The 20,162-nt window shown below is 37.8% G+C and overlaps 1 protein-coding gene across 2 annotated transcripts in view; it reads right to left on the bottom strand.

The window, feature by feature from the left end:
• The window catches only part of ATRNL1 (attractin like 1), a 578,187-nt gene that overhangs the window by 409,962 nt on the left and 148,063 nt on the right, over nt 1–20,162 (bottom strand). For both annotated transcript variants that reach the window (XM_088131807.1, XM_088131808.1), the window contains exon 20: nt 15,260–15,353. In XM_088131807.1, coding sequence (XP_087987933.1) covers nt 15,260–15,353 — 94 coding nt within the window. The remainder of the gene's footprint in view (nt 1–15,259; nt 15,354–20,162) is intronic.

Here is a 20,162-nt window from a genome sequence, read left to right as displayed (position 1 = left end):
TATCTAAGGACTACAAGAACACAGATCTAATAAGAAAATTTAAGAATCATTTAGAACCAATATTTGCAAAAATATTACTGTTTTTCTTAGTATTTAGTATTTAGTTTTTAACAGTATTAAAATTTACTGTTTTTTAATCTGGGAGCAGGAATTTTAAGGATAAATAGCTCTCATGCAACATTTGAACTGTTATCTTTCACAAGGCATTTACGATGTTTGAAATGAGAGGTCAAATTAGGTCGAGGATTACATGTAAATTTAGGAAACAAAGTTTTATCAGTCATAATTACAGCTGCCAAAGATTTATGTGATTTAATATATAGCCAACATGAACATAATAGAAATGTTCACAAATTTACATAATATTATCCAACAAAGGCATGCATTTCAAATTAGAGCAGTTGTAGTCAATCTGTGACATTCCAAACTTCACTCATAATTGGCTATGTGACTGCCACAGTCTGCCTATCCCTGCTCATGCACTGAAATAACAAATGAGGTTATCTGCAACATCAGACAACACTGTCTTGACCCAACACTAATCCAGTCAGTAGCCATATCTTAGATTACATCCATGTTCACAGAACATCAGAAAGAGTAACAGACACACAGAAGTCATCAATGTGAGAAAAAAATGTCTCCCAAATGGTAGTGCCATGTGCATGTCAGCATACACATGAAGATTTTTTTTTCCTGACCAGGTCCAGATGTTATGGCTATCAGCCACACCACTATGGTAGGATATGCCTTTCATCATATATTATTTCAATATAATGGGCCACATTGACCTCCTTTGTTTCCTGTAACATTAAGCTATATTCCTCACACTTCATCCCAGTAGAAAAGTTAATATAATCAGAAGAGCAATATGAACATACCTAAACATTTGCTATCCTTACTGTGCTTTTCAGTCAGAATATACACACAATGTACAAGTTAAGTAATATATTTTTATTAATTATCTTATAGAGCTGAATTTGGACTTTTGATCATTCATCTTTGTTACACTATCCTGATTAAGCATATTTCTTTTTATCTCACTTTCTAATGGTAATTACTGATATGTTTTTTGAGACACGTGGAAATAAATTTCTGGAACCAACACCCTTGTGTAGACTAATATGATGCTAAGAGAGTATTAAGAAGATTAAAGAGATAAAAACACATGGGAGAAGCAGAATTTAAGAGCAATTAATACAAATGAATAGGCATTGTTAACAAAATACAAAACCCAGAATAAACAGAAAAACTTAAAGAAAGCTTTGTCAGTAGCTAATTTCTTCGCGTCCATTTATCTAAGATTTTTCTTTTTATATGTGACGATTGCTAGGGCAACTGGTATTAATGATAGCTCATAACAAGATGGAAATGTAACATGAAAAGCTACTTTCTTTTTACAAACATAAACACTGTCACTAAAATGTTTCTTCTTTATTCACATTTCACTCTGCTGCCTAAAAGATGGGGAAAATGGAAATGAAAATAGCAGTAGGTGGTACATATTATATCCATTAGAAACTATAAGAAATAAAAAGCAATCTTTGCTACACTAGGAGCTTTTTAATAAACACATACTATCCCCAGTACCAATTTGACTTAATATTTTTCTTTTGCTTCATGAATGCACGTTTATTTTCTTTCTCTTTCTAAACATGAATGATATACTTTGGAACAATCTATCAAAACCATTAGGAGGAACTTTTCTATCTCCAACCTATGTGCCTCCAGGCTTGCATGCCCAATTAATAAAGTGGCAGTTTTCATAAATAAAGCAGGGCAGTTTCTTTTGTATATCTAGTTACAGTACCCATGACTGTTCAATATTTAGAAAACAACAAAGTCAGTATTTTGGTTTTATATTAATTTTACATTTGAAAATATAAAATATTTTTATATCAGTGTTCAAAACTTTATCCTCTTTTAGATCACTTGCCCAGAAATATCAATGTAATCAAGAGATTGTATTTAAGGATGTTTGTATAAGACAAGTTTGGGGAAAAAACTGAAGGTCCGATGGTAAGAGCATGGTGTTTGATGGAGCTCAAAGTTTCAGACAAGAGTATCTTCAGTTTATTATTTCAAAATCTACATATTGCTTCTCCATAACCTATATTACTTCTTTGCAAAACATCAGGGTATTTTAAAAATGTACATGTCAGCACGAAGAAAAACACCTGTGAATTTTCTTCTAGAATTAAGAATTTTCTTAAGAGTAATCACAGGAAAAACTGTGATCATATTCATTTGGTTTAGCTTTCCATATGACCACTAAAGATGACTTTATTCAAACTTTATATTCAGTAACCCTTTAAATTTTCTACTTCCAACTTTTCGGGTGGTAAATTGCTTTGAATTAGAAGTAATTTATGTTTTTAAACTATTTAGAGCTATCTGCCATCTCAACAAATAACTGCTAGTGTGTTCTACACAATGATTAGCTGTGAAATACCAGAATAACTATAATGTTAGTAAAATTTAAATCCAATTCATAGTTTGCTGAATAATATATTAAAATGACAGGACAGTTTAAAAAGCAAACTATTTCCCACACCTTTTGTGTTTTCTATCCCTATTTAAATTAAGCTAATATTTTGGACTTATTTTCACTGGGAACCAAACAAAAATGATGACATGTAATTAATTTCACACAGGAACCATACAATTGGTAAAAATTTTCTAACAGGCTTTACTACCATCCATCAAATCTTATCGATTCATATCACTGAATGCATTTTCAAGTTAAATATCTATGTAAAAGTATCTGTACTTTCTTCCTCCTGACCAAGGCAAAGCTATGCTTCAATTGTTTTAAGAATAAGAAAAACCAACAGTTTCACTTCATACAGAAAAAGTACATTGCTCAGATTTCAGTATCAGTTTTTAACTGTTTTCAGAATGTTCTGGATCTAAAACTAATGAAAGCATGTTCATTCTGTATGTTTATTTAATGCTTATAAACAGTCAAGCAGAAAGCACCAACATTTTCACTTTTCCATTCCTCAAAGGGGTATACCAAGTATCTTCAAAGTTGTCCTGGAGTCACCTTGTGTGCTTCAGACATGAGTAAGAATTTGAGTTTACTCATTCAATCCAAACACAATTATCTTTACCATATTGCATACGTGAGCCAGAAATGCATATATTCTTTCTGAAATTGTTACTGCTATTTATGACTTCAAAAAAATAGAGAATAAATTCATCAAAAAGCTTTTCTGCTATATAGAGTAATGGTTCATACAAGCTAGTATATATTTCTTGCTTGAACTGATGATCATCTCAAATTACATACTGCAGATAGAAGTTTCACATCACCAGATGTTAACTTAAACAGAATACATCTTGATGGAGAATATTAATATATTCAGCTGAGAATGATGAGAAGTCAAGTGAAATGCATTCATCATTTCTTAGTGATTCATGGTCAGTTGATCAAGATCAAGAGCTGACATTTCCATTATGGAAAGACACAAAGAAGAATTTGTAAACTTCAAGAATTTCTCTTAAAAGAGTTTACAAATATATAGTACAGATCACTTAGAGATGGGTAATTTTGACTGAGGAGCCACAGTATCACCACACTTCAACATTAAATCAATTTGATACAGATTACTAGAATAGCTATTTAAGCATCCACATGCAATAAATAATTTCGAACGATCTATTTAAAATGTCTTCCTTCATATTTTTCTGTTACAACAAACAGTATTTCTTGCATATGTGCAGAAATCAGGTGGGGATCATATATTTATTTAGGGAGAAGGGTAAGGATCTTGCAATTGGAAAACATTAAGTCCCTTTTAATAGTTATTAGGGTAGCAATACATCTTCTATGGCCTTTGCTTCTGCCATTCCCTTTTTAACTTATTGTTCAGCAGCTGTGCCAGATGCTATTATCCCAATTATGATGACTTGAACTGCTGCTTGTTTTCTTTCCCATTCTGTGCAACAGTCTTTCAGACTTTCCAATGTAGTTACCACTTAAGAAGTGAAGCTCCTCAAATTGATTGTTTTAGGTCTCAGATCTAAAACTCTGTATCAGCTCTTTCATCTGATATCAGTTTCACTTTCTGAAATTATTCAAACACAGTGGAATAGAAGAACATGTAAAAGAAATGCCAGTTATAAATAGAAATTAAGAAATCAGTCATATTGCTAGAATTCATTATATCAGGATTATATAATATAATATATATCAGGATATATATAATATATATAATATTATATTATATTATATAATATATATAATATATAATATACAGTGGGGCAAAAAAGTATTTAGTCAGCCACCAATTGTGCAAGTTCTCCCAAAGATGAGAGAGGCCTGTAATTTTCATCATAGGTATACCTCAACTATGAGAGACAAAATGAGAAAAAAATCCAGAAAATCACATTGTCTGATTTTTAAAGAATTTATTTGCAAATCAAGGTGGAAAATAAGTATTTGGTCACCTACAAACAAACAAGATGTCTGGCTCTCACAGACCTGTAACTACTTCTTTAAGAGGCTCCTCTGTCCTCCACTCGTTACCTGTGGTAATGGCACCTGTTTGACCTTGTTATCAGTATAAAAGACACCTGTCCACAACCTCAAACAGTCACACTCCAAACTCCACTATGGCCAAGACCAAAGAGCTGTCGAAGGACACTAGAAACAAAATTGTAGACCTGCACCAGGCTGGTAAGACTGAATCTGCAACAGGCAAGCAGCTTGGTGTGAAGAAATCAACTGTGGGAGCAATAATTAGAAAATGGAAGACATACAAGACCACTGATAATCTCCCTTGATCTGGGGCTCCACGCAAGATCTCACCCTGTGGGGTCAAAATGATCACAAGAACGGTGAGCAAAAATCCCAGGACCACATGGGGGGACCTAGTGAATGACCTGCAGAGAGCTGGGACCAAAGTAACAAAGGCTACCATCAGTAACACACTATGCCGCCGGGGACTCAAATCCTGCAGTGCCAGACGTGTCCCCCTGCTTAAGCCAGTACATGTCCAGGCCCATCTGAAGTTTGCTAGAGAGCATTTGGATGATCCAGAAGAGGATTGGGAGAATGTCATATGGTTAGATGAAACCAAAGTAGAATGTTTTGGTTTAAACTCAACTTGTCGTGTTTGGAGGAGAGAGAATGCTGAGTTGCATCCAAAGAACACCATACCTACTGTGAAGCACGGGGGTGGAAACATCATGCTTTGGGGCTGTTTTTCTGCAAAGGGACCAGGACGACTGATCCGTGTAAAGGAAAGAATGAATGGGGCCATGTATCATGAGATTTTGAGTGAATACCTCCTTCCATCAGCAAGGGCATTGAAGATGAAACGTGGCTGGGTCTTTCAGCATGACAATGATCCCAAACACACCGCCCGGGCAACAAAGGAGTGGCTTCGTAAGAAGCATTTCAAGGTCCTGGACTGGCCTAGCCAGTCTCCAGATCTCAACCCCATGGAAAACCTTTGGAGGGAGTTGAAAGTCCATGTTGCCCAGCGACAGCCCCAAAACATCACTGCTCTAGAGGAGATCTGCATGGAGGAATGGGCCAAAATACCAGCAACAGTGTGTGAAAACCTTGTGAAGACTTACAGAAAACGTTTGACCTCTGTCATTGCCAACAAAGGATATATAACAAAGTATTGAGATGAACTTTTGATATTGACCAAATACTTATTTTCCACCATGATTTGCAAATAAATTCTTTAAAAATCAGACAATGTGATTTTCTGGATTTTTTTCCCCATTTTGTCTCTCATAGTTGAGGTATACCTATGATGAAAATTACAGGCCTCTCTCATCTTTTTAAGTGGGAGAACTTGCACAATTGGTGGCTGACTAAATACTTTTTTGCCCCACTGTATATAATATATATCAGGATATATATAATATATATCAGAATATATATAATTATATCAGGATCGTAAGTGAAGAACATACAAGGTTCTGAATGCCAATTTATTCCTCATTTCTTTTAATCCTTTTATTATAATCTCCTTATTTGTGACTTCTGGCTATTTACTGGCTTCTCTATAACTTTTTACTGCTACATGACTGCAAAACTCTTGTAGCTGATCATTCTCAAACAAGACAGATTATAAAGTATGGTGATTTAGACACTAGGCAACTGATTGTTCAGTACTGGAAATTCCACTATCCACCTGATAATTTACTTGATAAATTATCAAGTTACAGATATATGTCAGTCCCATGGCTTCTCATTTAAAGGGTCTGATATTTAACTTTGCCATTAAGAAAAATTAAAGATTTGGATATTTGGATTCTTTAGATAAAGAAATTTGTTTTATCTAAAGAAAAGAAACAAGTATTAATTTCAGGATAATTTGATTCACAATTAAAGAAGTTTATTGTTTAAAGAAGAGAACAGACAGAGGATCAACCACAACTATAACTAAGAAAGGCCAGCTCAACTCATCTTATATATGGATTAGCCAATTTACCTGTTAGGATGTGAATGCCATGGATACTGGGTTAACGCTAACTAATCATTGTTGTATCATGCCCTCTCAGATTATTTTTAAAGTTGTAAATAAAGGAAATGGATCAAGGTGGATTAATCTAAACATGAAGTATTTTACTGTCCAAATAAGTATAATTAATTAACTGTGCATCATTTAGCTACATGTTTACTGATAAGGTGCTTACCTAAATTTACAAGATTCTGGGCCTCTAAAAGATAATTTATGTGTAGGCAATTAATTCATTTTGGTATAGAATCAGTATAATACATGCATTCAATGCTGATGCCAGTGTATTCCTATTTGAAAAAATAAAATAGGCACTAATTAAAGTAGAAGCATAAGAATATTACTTTTTATAAATAATTTCCAACTTTGATACTGAACTTAGATTTTCCAGAATGTTAGAAATGAGTAACTTATGCTTGCATAACTGCAAAGCTGACATCGGATTCATATCACTGGCATTATTCCCATTTTTCTTTATTAATGAATGGTGAGCAGAAATTTTAGATTATGAATTAAATTCCTTCTGAAAGTTATATAGATAGTTTGAGTTATCATTTAATACTGCATAAATATTATAGTTTCATCATAATGGAACTTCTCTTAATGTTATTAAATGGCCAGTTTAAGATTTTGTGACATAGATATATTGGTACATATCAAAAATCTCTAGCAATTATTGTAGCTATCATGGCAAATGCAATTAAAGTGTGATCCAGCAAAACTATTTGAAACTATCTGTAAGTCAACAAAACTATTTATTCCTATTCCTGTTAACAACTCAAGATAAAGAGTCATAAAATATTAAATATGTTTCTTATGATATTAAGATATGGATAACAATTCCACAGAATATGTTTTCATTTTTACTGAATGCTTCAGGGAATGTTCAGAAAGAGTTGGTTATGCTTAAACTTAAGCATAGCGGTTAAACTTAATTATGCTGTAACTACAGGTTCACTCCATTATTATCCTGTTTGGATTTATTATTACTAAGTTAATATGGAGTGGGAGTTAAAATATTGTTTTGATATTAATATGCACTTCCAAGCTGCATAGACTGAAATAATAATATAATAAAAGCAGTAACAATAAACCAACAGAAGCCATTATTCCACTGTATTCTGTGTTGGGAGAAGATTAGTTTGGTTTGTTAATTGTGCATGTCAGGGTGTTTGGCAGAATTCTGATTGAAAGGGTATGAAAAATATGGTATTTTATTATACAGGACAGGGGGTATAAAGCCACAATGTTTGCTCTTCAGAAGGTCACTGAGGATATATGAATGTGAAAAAAATTAATTCTATGTTTGTGGTTTAAGAGGTTTTGTAAAATATACCGAATAGGCTTGAATTATGGTGTTTTGAATCTGGGAGCTGAAGATTGGTGCTGAATGGAACAGCAAACGATGGAAGTAAAACATGTGTGAGCATAAATGGAATGTTTAATCAATGCATTAGCATTATGCAGGGAGTAAGACAAGGCTGTGTTACATTCCTTGATTGTTCCATGTATTTATGGATAAATGCACATGGAACACTTGTGGTGACATCAGAGCTGTATTGGTTGCAGATGTGAATCTGTCTGTATGTATCATATACAGTGGGGCAAAAAAGTATTTAGTCAGCCACCAATTGTGCCATTTCCCCCACTTAAAAAGATGAGAGAGGTCTGTAATTTCCATCATAGGTATACCTCAACTATGAGAGACAAAATGAGAAAAAAAATCCAGAAAATCACATCAGGTATGGTGTTCTTTGGATGCAACTCAGCATTCTCTCTCCTCCAAACACGACGAGTTGAGTTTAAACCAAAACATTCTACTTTGGTTTCATCTAACCATATGACATTCTCCCAATCCTCTTCTGGATCATCCAAATGCTCTCTAGCAAACTTCAGATGGGCCTGGACATGTACTGGCTTAAGCAGGGGGACACGTCTGGCACTGCAGGATTTGAGTCCCTGGCGGCGTAGTGTGTTACTGATGGTAGCCTTTGTTACTTTGGTCCCAGCTCTCTGCAGGTCATTCACTAGGTCCCCCCATGTGGTTCTGGGATTTTTGCTCACCGTTCTTGTGATCATTTTGACCCCACAGGGTGAGATCTTGCGTGGAGCCCCAGATCAAGGGAGATTATCAGTGGTCTTGTATGTCTTCCATTTTCTAATTATTGCTCCCACAGTTGATTTCTTCACACCAAGCTGCTTGCCTGTTGTAGATTCAGTCTTCCCAGCCTGGTGCAGGTCTACAATTTTGTTTCTGGTGTCCTTCAACAGCTCTTTGGTCTTGGCCATAGTGGAGTTTGGAGTGTGACTGTTTGAGGTTGTGGACAGGTGTCTTTTATACTGATAACAAGGTCAAACAGGTGCCATTACCACAGGTAACAAGTGGAGGACAGAGGAGCCTCTTAAAGAAGTAGTTACAGGTCTGTGAGAGCCAGACATCTTGTTTGTTTGTAGGTGACCAAATACTTATTTTCCACCTTGATTTGCAAATAAATTCTTTAAAAATCAGACAATGTGATTTTCTGGATTTTTTTTTCTCATTTTGTCTCTCATAGTTGAGCTATACCTATGATGAAAATTACAGGCCTCTCTCATCTTTTTAAGTGGGAGAACTTGCACAATTGGTGGCTGACTAAATACTTTTTTGCCCCACTGTAAAAGAAGTTTGTTGATGTGATCTGGCTATACAAAGGGAATGAATGAATCTCAAAATAAATACATGAAGGAAGTGAATGGTTTGAGAGGAAAAGGAAAACAGAGAAAGTTGTGTCTGGATACAACTGATGAGATTCCTCTTTTTTCTTTTTCCTTTTTATTTCCTTTTTCTTTTTCCTTTTTCTTATCTCATGTCTTAAATTATTTTCACTATGACTTCTTACCCCTTTTCTTTTCTTTGGATAATATTTGAATGGTATGATGACTATGTATATTATTTAATCAAATCTGAATGAAATGTGGTTAAGACACCAGGCTAGAAACCAGGAGACTGTGAATTCTAGTCCCACCTTAGGCATGGAAGCTGGCTGGGTGACTCTGGGCCAGTCACTCTCTTTCAGCCCAGCTCACCTCACAGGGTTGTTGTGGGGAAAATAGGAGGAGGAAGGAGTATTAGATATGCTCACTGCCTTGAGTTATTTATAAAAAAATAATGAAAGTGGGATAAAAAATCTTAAAAGAAATTAGCTTTGTTCCTGGCCTGCACACCCGCTACTTTTGGGACTACGACAACTAGGGTCCTACTAGGGTCCTACTCTAGGAAAAAGTTGTACACTGTTGCTGAAGTATGAACATCTTGTGGAAGAAAGCCACAGTCTCCTTAACTGTGCAGGATAGAATATACACATATACACACATACACACATATATCTGGAATTTCTACATTACAACAAATGTACTGGCTTAGGAGGATGCTCAAAACAAACTTCTTTACCCAAGCTATAATTACTTTAATTTTTAAGCACTGTAATTATTTTAAACTATATTGTTTTAATTATGTTTTAATGGTTTAAAATTATTTAAAAATAAAAAAATAAAAAAAAATATTTTGGTGCTTTAATTCTATTTTTGTAAGCTGCCCTGACCTGTTAAAGGAGGTGGCAGCATACAAATATTCTAAATAAAGATTGACATCAACAACATATTAACCCAAATGTGGGAGTTTTCAAAACTGATTTCTCATAAATATTCTGGAATTAAAATCATACTATTAATGATGTCTAAATGCTACTACAAGCATTGCCACACATGTTTACTATAAAAGAGGTAAATTGATTAGTAGAAGAGAGTTTTTAGTTAGAAAGGAGAAACATTCTGTCTTATACCTATGACTGTAATCAGTGGGATTCTTGACAGGAAGATGAATCTAACTTACACAGGGAACTACTACAGTTTGAAACTTTCATGGAAATCCTACTTCAGTAATCACAGTTATATAGACTTGCTGCTGAAATTACACAGTGGCTTGCCAACAAAGCATAAAAACAATATATATCCTCAGCTATAACATATTAATGTTTGAGTATGTACAATATATAGTTATTGTTCAAACACTAATTGTGCAAATGTAACATAAAATTCACAAACACTGAAAGCTATTCTCATTTCTCAGTAATTATGAACATAATTAAAGTTACGTGCCTTTGGAAAAAAAACACGTGCACATTAATATTCACATTTGTAATATTAACTCATTGAATATATTAATATATTAATGGCTTGCTTTTAACTAATTAAAGTTATAATAGAGTTGTGCACAAAGCAGCAATTTTTTTTTTTCCAAATCTGGAATACATCATTGTGTTCCAAAAGTTCTGTCATGGTTTGGCCAAGGGATCCCAGTGTAATTTTATAGGATCAATAGGACAAGGCTTGTAAACAACCCCTTCTCCTCCACTTGGCCTGCGGCTGACAAGCCTTTCCCATCATCCTAGCACCTTCCTTGCTGTTCCTCCCCTCAACCATCCCCTTCACTGATGTCCCAGGGCAACTTATTCCAACACCAGCCACCTTCTCCATCTTTCTTTCTAGCCCTTTCTTTACATTCCTTCTCTCTCCCATTGTCTCGCTGCCAGTGACCCACTGCCTGAGGGCCCCGGGACCTTGTCTTCCCTCCTTTCCTGCCTGCTTCCACTGATGTTAGCAGACACCATTGGCAAGGAAACCACTTAGCCCTCCAACCACTTCTGCCTAGAAAACACATTATGGTCTATATTCCAAACATCCCCTTTTCAATTCGTATAAAGAATCAAAATATTCAGAACATATTTGGGCATGGACCATCCAAAAACAGCTGTTCCAGGTAAGTGCATGTAAGAAGGTTTTGCACAACTCCAACTTGTAATCACATCAGCTTGAAGTTCTCTTAACAATGCAGACACAGATGTACTTTGGAGGAGGGGAAAAGAAAGACTAGATCAAATTCTAACAAATGTTACATTGCTAAACCTAATTAGCAAGAATTTGTTTTATACTTCCTAACCCCATTTATGAAATACCATATTCACTCATTAAATTTGCAGTTTCTGTTTAAATTACAATTCAAGGTTTGTTTTATTCTGATGATTTAGCTGTAAGTGATGTAAACTATCAAAAATGGGAATAGATTTTTTTGTTTATAGACAAGGTTTTATAATTATTTCAAAACCTAATTTAGTTGTTCAGAAAACCTATGTCTAAACCAGTGCAGAGTGACAACACATCCAAATTTAGCTTTGTTTTGTATCAGCTCCTTCTATCCAATATAAAAAAAAAATTAACAAGCATGATATACTAGAAATAGAAGACATACAAGACTCACTTTAGTAAGTCCAGACTTAGAATAGTTGACTGGCAGTTTCAGCATCCCAGAAGAGGGTATTCTCCAGGAAAGATGACACAAGGGCAGTATTACTTATGTATGATTGTTTGTTTGTTTGTTTGTTTATTTAACAAATTTATATAGCCCCCTCATCTCACAAAACATGACTTTGGGCAGCATACAATACATAAAAATAATACACATCATACAACATTAAGTAAAAACAAAAGAGATACAACTCAGGATAGTGGGAGAGACAACCATCACTTAACATCACACAACCATCTTGCCAACTCACCATGGGACCCCCAAAATTGATGGAAAAAACACCTTGAGGCTTTCAGGAAGGCAAGTAGGGATGGGGCCGATCTCACCTCAGGGGGAATGATCACCTCAGGGCCATAGCAGAAAAGGCACACTGCCTGAGTCCCACCAGATGTGGGACTCCTTACACTCCTTAGCAGACTGGACCTGTAGCATATCCCTCCTGTTCAACCTGATGAGATGGGTAGATGTAATCGGGAAGAGGTGGTCCCTCAAATAACCTGGTCCCATGCCATGTAGGGCATTAAAGGTCAAAACCAGCACCTTGAATTGCATTTCAAAGCAAACTGGCAACCAATGCAGCTTGCAGAACAGAGACATAACATGTGTCATTCTAAGGAAACATATAACTGTCTGCACAGTTGCATTCTGCACCAGCTAAAGCTTCCAGATACTCTTCAAGGGCAGCCCCATGTACAGCACATTGCAGTAATCCATTCTAGAGGTGACCATGGCATGAGTAACTTTGAGTAGGGCCTCATGGTCCAGGAAAGGGCATAACTGGTGCCCCACAGAAAGAAAGCAAACCAGCATAATCCTATGCCATCCACTCCTAACCTGCAGAGCTGATCCAGAAGAATACCATGGTCAAAGGAATTGAAAGCCACTGAGAGGTCAAGAGCAAGGACAGGTGTACAACTTCTGTCACGTTCCTGCCAGAGTTCATCCAAAAGTGCTGCCAATGCTCTCTCCATCTCATATCCAGGCCTGAATCCCAACTGAAAGGGGTCCAGGTCATCCACTTCATCGAGGGCCCACTAAAGCTGCTGCACAGCCACCTTCTCCAAAACCTTCCCAAAAAAGAGAGGTTAGACACCAGATGAAAATTCTCCATGGTTGAATCCAGCGATGGCTTCTTGAGGAGGAGGTGACCACCGCCTCCTTAAGAAGTGATGGAACAACCCCCTTTCAAAGAAGAGTTCACCATTGCTAGGATCCAACCAAACAACACCCTCCAGGCAGGCTTAACTAGCCAGGAAGGGCATGGATCTAAGGAGCAGGTGGCTCCACTTCCTCAGGTCCAACAGGATCAAACCATTCTCAGATAACAGGGCAAGACTGTGCCCTGGATACCTCTACTGGATCTGCATTAAAACTGGAGTCCAGCTTGGAACAAATCTGAGTGATTTTGTCCATCAGATGCTCCGCAAATTCCTCTGCATGGCCTTGCAAGTAAACGTCTGAGTCCTCCTTTCCCAGGAGAGCTCATGTTCCCTTAAACAAGGCTGCAAGGTGGCTATCTGCAGACGCAATAAGGGTGGAGAAGTATTGACGCTTCACCACCCTTACCACCACAAGGTAGGCCTTAACAGCAGCTCTCAGCAATGTTCACTCAAGTTCATCCCATGTCAACCTCCAGCAATGCTCTAGACGTCTCTTCTCCCATTTCATTTCCCTAAGCTCCTCTGTAAACCATGGAAAGTGACAGGATCCACAAGAGGGGAGAGGTTGCATGGGCACAATCTGATCTAAAGTCTCAGCCACTCTTTCATTCCAGGCAACGGCCAAGGACTCAGATGGACCATGCAGCAGATCATCAGGAATAACCTCTAGCTCACTCTGAAACCCATCCAGGTCCATTAATTGCTAGAGGTGAACCAATTTAATGAGTCCCACCTCCTTGCAGCAGGGTGCAGAGTGAAAGAATCTCATGGCTACCAGGGCATGATCTGACCATGACAGGGAAGCCACCAAACACTCACCCAATACCAGATCACATTGCCACTGCTCCAACAAGAAAGCCAGATCAAGAGTATGACCACCGCCCCAAGTCAAGCCCTGGCTGTCATGGTGGCCATGAACTCCTGAGCTACCTGAGACCCCACCCCCAGGAAAGGAGAATTAAAGTCTCCCAGAACCATAAGCCTGGGAAACTCCACCGCCAACCCAGAGATTGAGTCAAGGAGCTCAGGCAGGGAGGTTGCTACTCAGCAGGGAGGCTGGTACAGTAGCAACAATCCCAACTGATCCCAAGAGCCCAACTTCAGGAACAGGTTCTCACATCCAGCAACTTGTGAGGCAGTGCCCCTGAAAGCTGTAAGAGACCCAGATTACAACGGCCACACCCCTGCCCCTGCCACAGAGTCCCAGCTGGTGCCAGACCTGAAACCCAGCTGGGCACATTTCTAAGCATGGAATCTTCCCCCCTCCAGACCCAGCCAGGTCTTGGTAATACATGTCAAGTTGGCCCTCTCATCTGTGATTAAATTACAGATGAGGGAGGCCTTATTACAGACTGATTTGGCATTTAGCAGCAACAGCCAGGGCCTCTGAAGATCTGCTGACCAGGAGAAGTGGACGAGACCCAGGGGCTGAAACAAAGGACTGGAAAAGACACAGGGCCCGCCTTCCCTGTTAGCGGCCTGCCCCCAGTCTCTCACCATATCTTCTCATTGACCACTTTGACATTTATGTATGATTTAAATCCTTTATATAGGTTTAAAACCTAAGCTTTTTTTTCCTCCCAAACTTTGACTCAAAGTATATTTACCCATTCTCTTCAAGACATGCAAGGCAGCTGGGATCTCTTGACATAAAAGTTGTCTTAAGTCTGAGAACTGCAGGTTCTTATCTCACCAATTTCATCTGTATCACACTATGCATGAGAGTAGTCTGCCTCCTTCCAAAGCATCAGTAAAATGCCATACTTGTAAGGAAGGGTTGTGCTTCTCATCTCATCTGACAGGAACCAAGAGCACCTCCAAGGCCTTAGAGGCTGGGGCAAACAGAAATTAAGGGAATCACAGAAGTAATGAGCTACCCATTAGCACTAGTTATTCTTGATACCCTGCCAAAAAAGACTAGCACCAGCATTGAGCCATAGGCTTTGATGGGTTCTGACCTATAGTTGGGTATCAGAGAGAAAGCCAGACATTTATATTGTCTACTTTGAAACATTACCATAATTTTGAAAATATAATAATTGAATGTATGGAACTTTTTCTAGATGTTCAAGATAAATAATTCTTAAAGCTGAACTTTAATATTTGCAACATCCTTTTGCATAATGCAAAAAGCTTTTCTATAAAGGAGATCTATAGAAGAGCTAGTTCAGCATAAAACCTATTTATCAATTCACAAATACTGACAGAATTAAATTTGTTGTATGAGTTGTCCATAAACATTAGATTTAAATTAAGATTTTATCATTCATACTTACAGTTGACACTGGTCTCCTTTGATTCCTTTGGTTGTGCAGAAGCATTTTCCTGTTTGCATGTGACAAATATTTGCATGACCACTGCATGTGCAAGCTATAAAATCAAAAAGGAAACAGGTTTAACAATTATAATTATTTATTAATACAATACTTTGGATATCAAGACTATGCATTTGATGGCTTGAATATTAAACAGCTCCATAAACAAAAAGAGCCTTTCAGTCACATGAGATTTTAACTAATTAGAAGAGAGTATACTGTAGTGATTTTTTAAAATCTGTTTTTATCTTCCAATGCGACTCCCTTCATGGAGAAAAAAAAGAAGGAAGGAAGGAAGGAAGGAAGGAAGGAAGGAAGGAAGGAAGGAAGGAAGGAAGGAAGGAAGGAAGGAAGGAAGGAAGGAAGGAAGGAAGGAAGGAAGAGTGCAAGTGGAGGCACACTGTCACAGAAGCCATCTTTCCATTTTAAAGTCCTCAGATATATAGTTCCATATCTTTTTGGGGGGAGGCAGATATGTAAGCTTTGTTGGTTTACCGAATATAATAGAAATACACATTCATAAAAGCAATATTATTTGAGAAATGATATTTGCAGAAACCAACATCAAACCCCAGAAGTTATCACTGCAACCATTTAAAAAATAATAAAGCTATAACTAAAAGAAAAAGAGAGAGAGAGAGAGAGAGATTCAAATAATAAGTTGAATTAAAGACCATATAAAACACCCTGATTCTATCTCAGAGCAAGAAAATGTATTCATTCAACCAACAATTTGAGGAACTAAACACTTCCTTAAGCAAGGTTTAACTACATGTGTCTGAAAAGTGGTAGTCCTTTGGGTTTGAAGAAGACACACTGTTGTGCAGTTCATCTGAGGACCCAGAGGTGGCTCTGCAGTCCCAGTCTGGAAGCGCAGAGTCTAGTGCAATGGGGGTACTGTCCATTGTTATAGTGACTGTGGGTGTTATTCTGTGACACTGCTCACAATTTTCTATTGGTTTTTAGCGGTGCCTGTCTTCAAAGCCAGTGGAGGCTTCATAGCACAGAACTTGCCAGTGGGTTCTGTCAGCAGCCATAGCTTCTAGTTCCCTTGGCTGGATGTCACAGTGGTATAGGTTTTCTTCACAGTGCCTTTGTAGCGCTTGTGTGAACAACCTCAAGGTCTCCTTCCAGATCCCAGTACACTATAGAGCAACTGTCAAGGCATATGGTGGTCATCCATTCTGATGACCTGTAACACCCACTGCATTTGGGTTCTGATAATCAGGGACTCAATGCTGGTGGAATCTATACAATCCAAGACCTTCAGGTCAGAGACACAGTTTTGCCAATGACTGCTGAAGTTGGAGCAGAAAGTGCACATATGAAATTTCTCCAGTTGTTTGAGGTGCCTTTGGTACAGAGTCCCAGACTAACATCCATATACTAGAGAAGGAATAGCCGCAGTTCTGTAGACTTTCAGCTTGATGGAGATATGGATGTTGTATTGATTGAGCACTCTAGTACACAGCCACCCCAGTGCCTAGCCACCCCAGTGCTGATCCTGGAGTTAATTGCTTTGTCCAAAGACCCATCACTCTAGATGATGCTTCCCAAGTATTTGAAGCTGTTTACATTTGTCAGGTTGGTGTCGTCAACAGTGATTTTTGGTTCTATAGGGTTGGTATTTGGCACCAGTTGGTAAAGTACTTCAGTCTTGTTCAGGCTGACAGTCAGGGCAAAAACCATAGCAGTGTCTGAGAATTTGTTCAGCATCAACTGTAGATCACTATCTTTGTGCACCAAGAGTGCATAGTCATCAGCAAAGAGGGTTTCTTGGATGACTGTATGGAGGCACTTCGTCTGTGCATTCAAGCAGCGAAGATCAAAGAGAAAGCCGTCCAATTGGTACCTGATATACACTCCCTCCTTCAGACCCTGAACAGCACATGACAAGTGAAGAACAGATTGAACAGGACTGGGGCTAGCACACAACCCTGTTTTACCCCACTGGAAATGGCAAATGCAGCTGATGTATCACCATTGTAAAGAACCTGTCCTGTCATTCCATTGTAGATTAGCTGAATCAATTTCACAAATTTCCTCAAGCATCCATCATGTCTCAGGATGATCAAGAGAGCCTCCCTGTTTAAAGTGTCAAATGCTTTTGTCAGGTCAATGAAGACAGAATAAACAAGCTTGTTCTGCTCAATGCACTTCTGGACTTGCCTCATGGCAAATATGTCTGCTGTACTCCATTCTGGCCGAAAGCCACACTGCACCTCTGGGAGGTTCCTTTCCAAGACAATGACAAGTCTGTTCAGGAGAACATGGGCAAAGATTTTGCCTGCAATGGACAGCAGTGAAATACCCCTGTAGTTTCCGCAGTCTGATTTGCTTCACTTATTTTTGTATAGAGCCACAATGAGGGCATTGCGGAAGTCATCAGGCATCTCCTCTGTGGACCAAATGTCTTCTAAGATGTCTTGGAATGCCTGTAAGGTGTTTGGGTCTAGCGCTTTGTAAATCTTAGCAGGAATGCCATCCTGTCCTGTTGCTTTGAGTTCATCTGCGAGATCACTTTCTTGATCTTGTCAACAGAGAGAGGCAGGTCTAGGGCATCCAAGACTGGCAGTTGAGGAATCTGCTGTAAGACATCATGATCAGCTGTGGACAGCCTATTGAGCAGATTGAAAAGTGTTCAGCCCAGCATTTTTTCAGTTCTTCCTGGTCTTTGGTCAGGCTCGACCCATCAGATGACAGCAGGGGGGAGACTCCTGATTTAGAAGGACCATAAACTAACTTTATGGCACTAAAGAACTCTCTAGTGGCATGCATGTCTGCATAGCATTCCACCTGCTCAGCCTTTCTCTGTCACCACTCATCTTGCATTTCTTGCAGTTCTGCCTGTATTTTGGACTGCAGATGCTTAAACTTGTCTTTCTTTGAGACAGATGATGGATTGTTCTACCAGTCTGCATAGGCCTTGTTCTTGGCCTGGAGGGCTGCTGAAATGGACTCGTGGTTTTCATCAAACCAGCCTTGATGCACCCGGGTTTTCAGTCCGAGTACAGTTGTTGCAGTTTGTGTGATGACATCTTTAAATAGCATCCACTTTTCAGGACAGGTTCGTACAAGTGGTAAATTGCCAGAGCGTTTTTCATTAAGTACATCTTGGAAATGTTGGACTTGGCCTGGGTCTTGCAGTTTGCCAATATTGAATGACTTGCTGACAATCATTCAAACGTTCAACAGGAACAAATTATAAATATTCAAGGATGTACTCTCCTTTACTCTAAAATCACACTGGCTACAGCTACCACAAACTTGAGTACTTTCTGTAAAATGTGCAAGAAATCTTTATTCACATTGGTAACATGGTATACAGTACAGGAAGTTGTAATTTAAACTTAAAGATTAATATTTGCTATTTGTTAACTACAGTTAATGTAGTCTAAATGAATTAAGTGGCATAGACATTTAATTAATTAATTATGCCCATTTTAGAACAAGGAGATAGGATGGGACAGGGTATATATCTCTTCAATAACTATGTAAGAAACAAAGCAGCAAGGATTTAACTGAGAATTTGACTTCTTTTAGCTAAAAAGCTGCTGCTTATGCTAGAACTAATGTTCTGCTGTCATTCGCAAGCAGGCAACTCATGCCTCCTTAGCACAAATAATATACTTTCCAACTCTTCTCTCTACTGGCTGCCTGTTGTACCATAACCTCTTATTATTCTCAAGGCTGATGGGATGTGCTGGGACAGAATACAGAAAAATAATGGGAAACCCATTCTGTGAGGAAAGCATTCAGTAAACTTGGGCAGAGGTACAATAAATGTAATAACCAACAGAATGTTCTTATATACTGTAATCGTACAGTAGTAGATGTGCTTTAAAGAAAAACCTATGACATAGAAATTTAACAATAATGCTAGGAATTCTTTTCTTAAAAGTGTGAGTTGTATCATAACAAACAATATCATTTAATCGGAGCAGGATAATTGAACAAAGAATATATTGCATATTGTCTTTCATTTGTCCTTTTAAAGTTGGAATTCCTGTTATTTTATTGCCCTTTTCTAATCAGGTGAATGTTACTGGCAATTCCTTGAGAAGCAGTAAAATGCTGAAATATAACTGAGAATAAACAATACAAAAGGCCAAGCAAGGGTTCTTCAGATTTAATATATGCATACTTTCCTCTTTGCTGAAATTGTTCTGAAATACTGTTCTGAATGACCATGACACAAACTAAACCCAAAGTCAAAAATAATTTACTATTTATTTTCTCAAAGATGATAAAATGCTTTAAATATCAACAGTTAATGCTTATCCACACTAGCTTTTACAGCAGACTGAATGATTAGTTTAGTTCTTTAAGATGAGAGATCAAAACTGTTATATGATACAAAATTACATAAAATAAATGTTAAATAAAATATAATCTGGTTAATTATATACATGTCAATACCTATGAATTACAATGAATTCAAGCGAACAGTTCCTGAAATAGACCCAAGTCTTCCTTACAACAATTGCCATTGAGCAAAACTAAGCAACCTTCTTAGATATTTCATGGCAGGAGTCTGCTATCAGGAGTTATACTTCAGCCTCATCTGGCTTGTCCAGTCAGCCTGCTGCCAGCTGAGTGTTAACACTGAATGCCAAGACAGGCACAATAGATGGAGTAATGCAACAAAATATCTGGAACTGATTTTCTTGAATCTTCCCAACAAAGACAAAGATCATCTTGCAGAGGGATGTTCTTAAATCTGCCCTCCAAAACGATAGATGGCATAGCACTAGTCACACTCCACCTTTTATTAATAACATAGCTGTGGAGTCAGTCAATAGCATTAGATTTCTAGGGTTGCAGTTAATGAATAGTCTGACCTGGTCTCTTAACACCACATTTT

This window comes from Python bivittatus, unplaced genomic scaffold (genome assembly GCF_059951505.1).
Source record: "Python bivittatus isolate LINGU-HERP-01145 unplaced genomic scaffold, Pbiv_v1 ctg000980_np1212, whole genome shotgun sequence".
Classification (NCBI taxonomy): domain Eukaryota; kingdom Metazoa; phylum Chordata; class Lepidosauria; order Squamata; family Pythonidae; genus Python; species Python bivittatus.
Note: the sequence above shows the minus strand (reverse complement) of the source record. Positions and strands in the feature narration are given on the sequence as shown.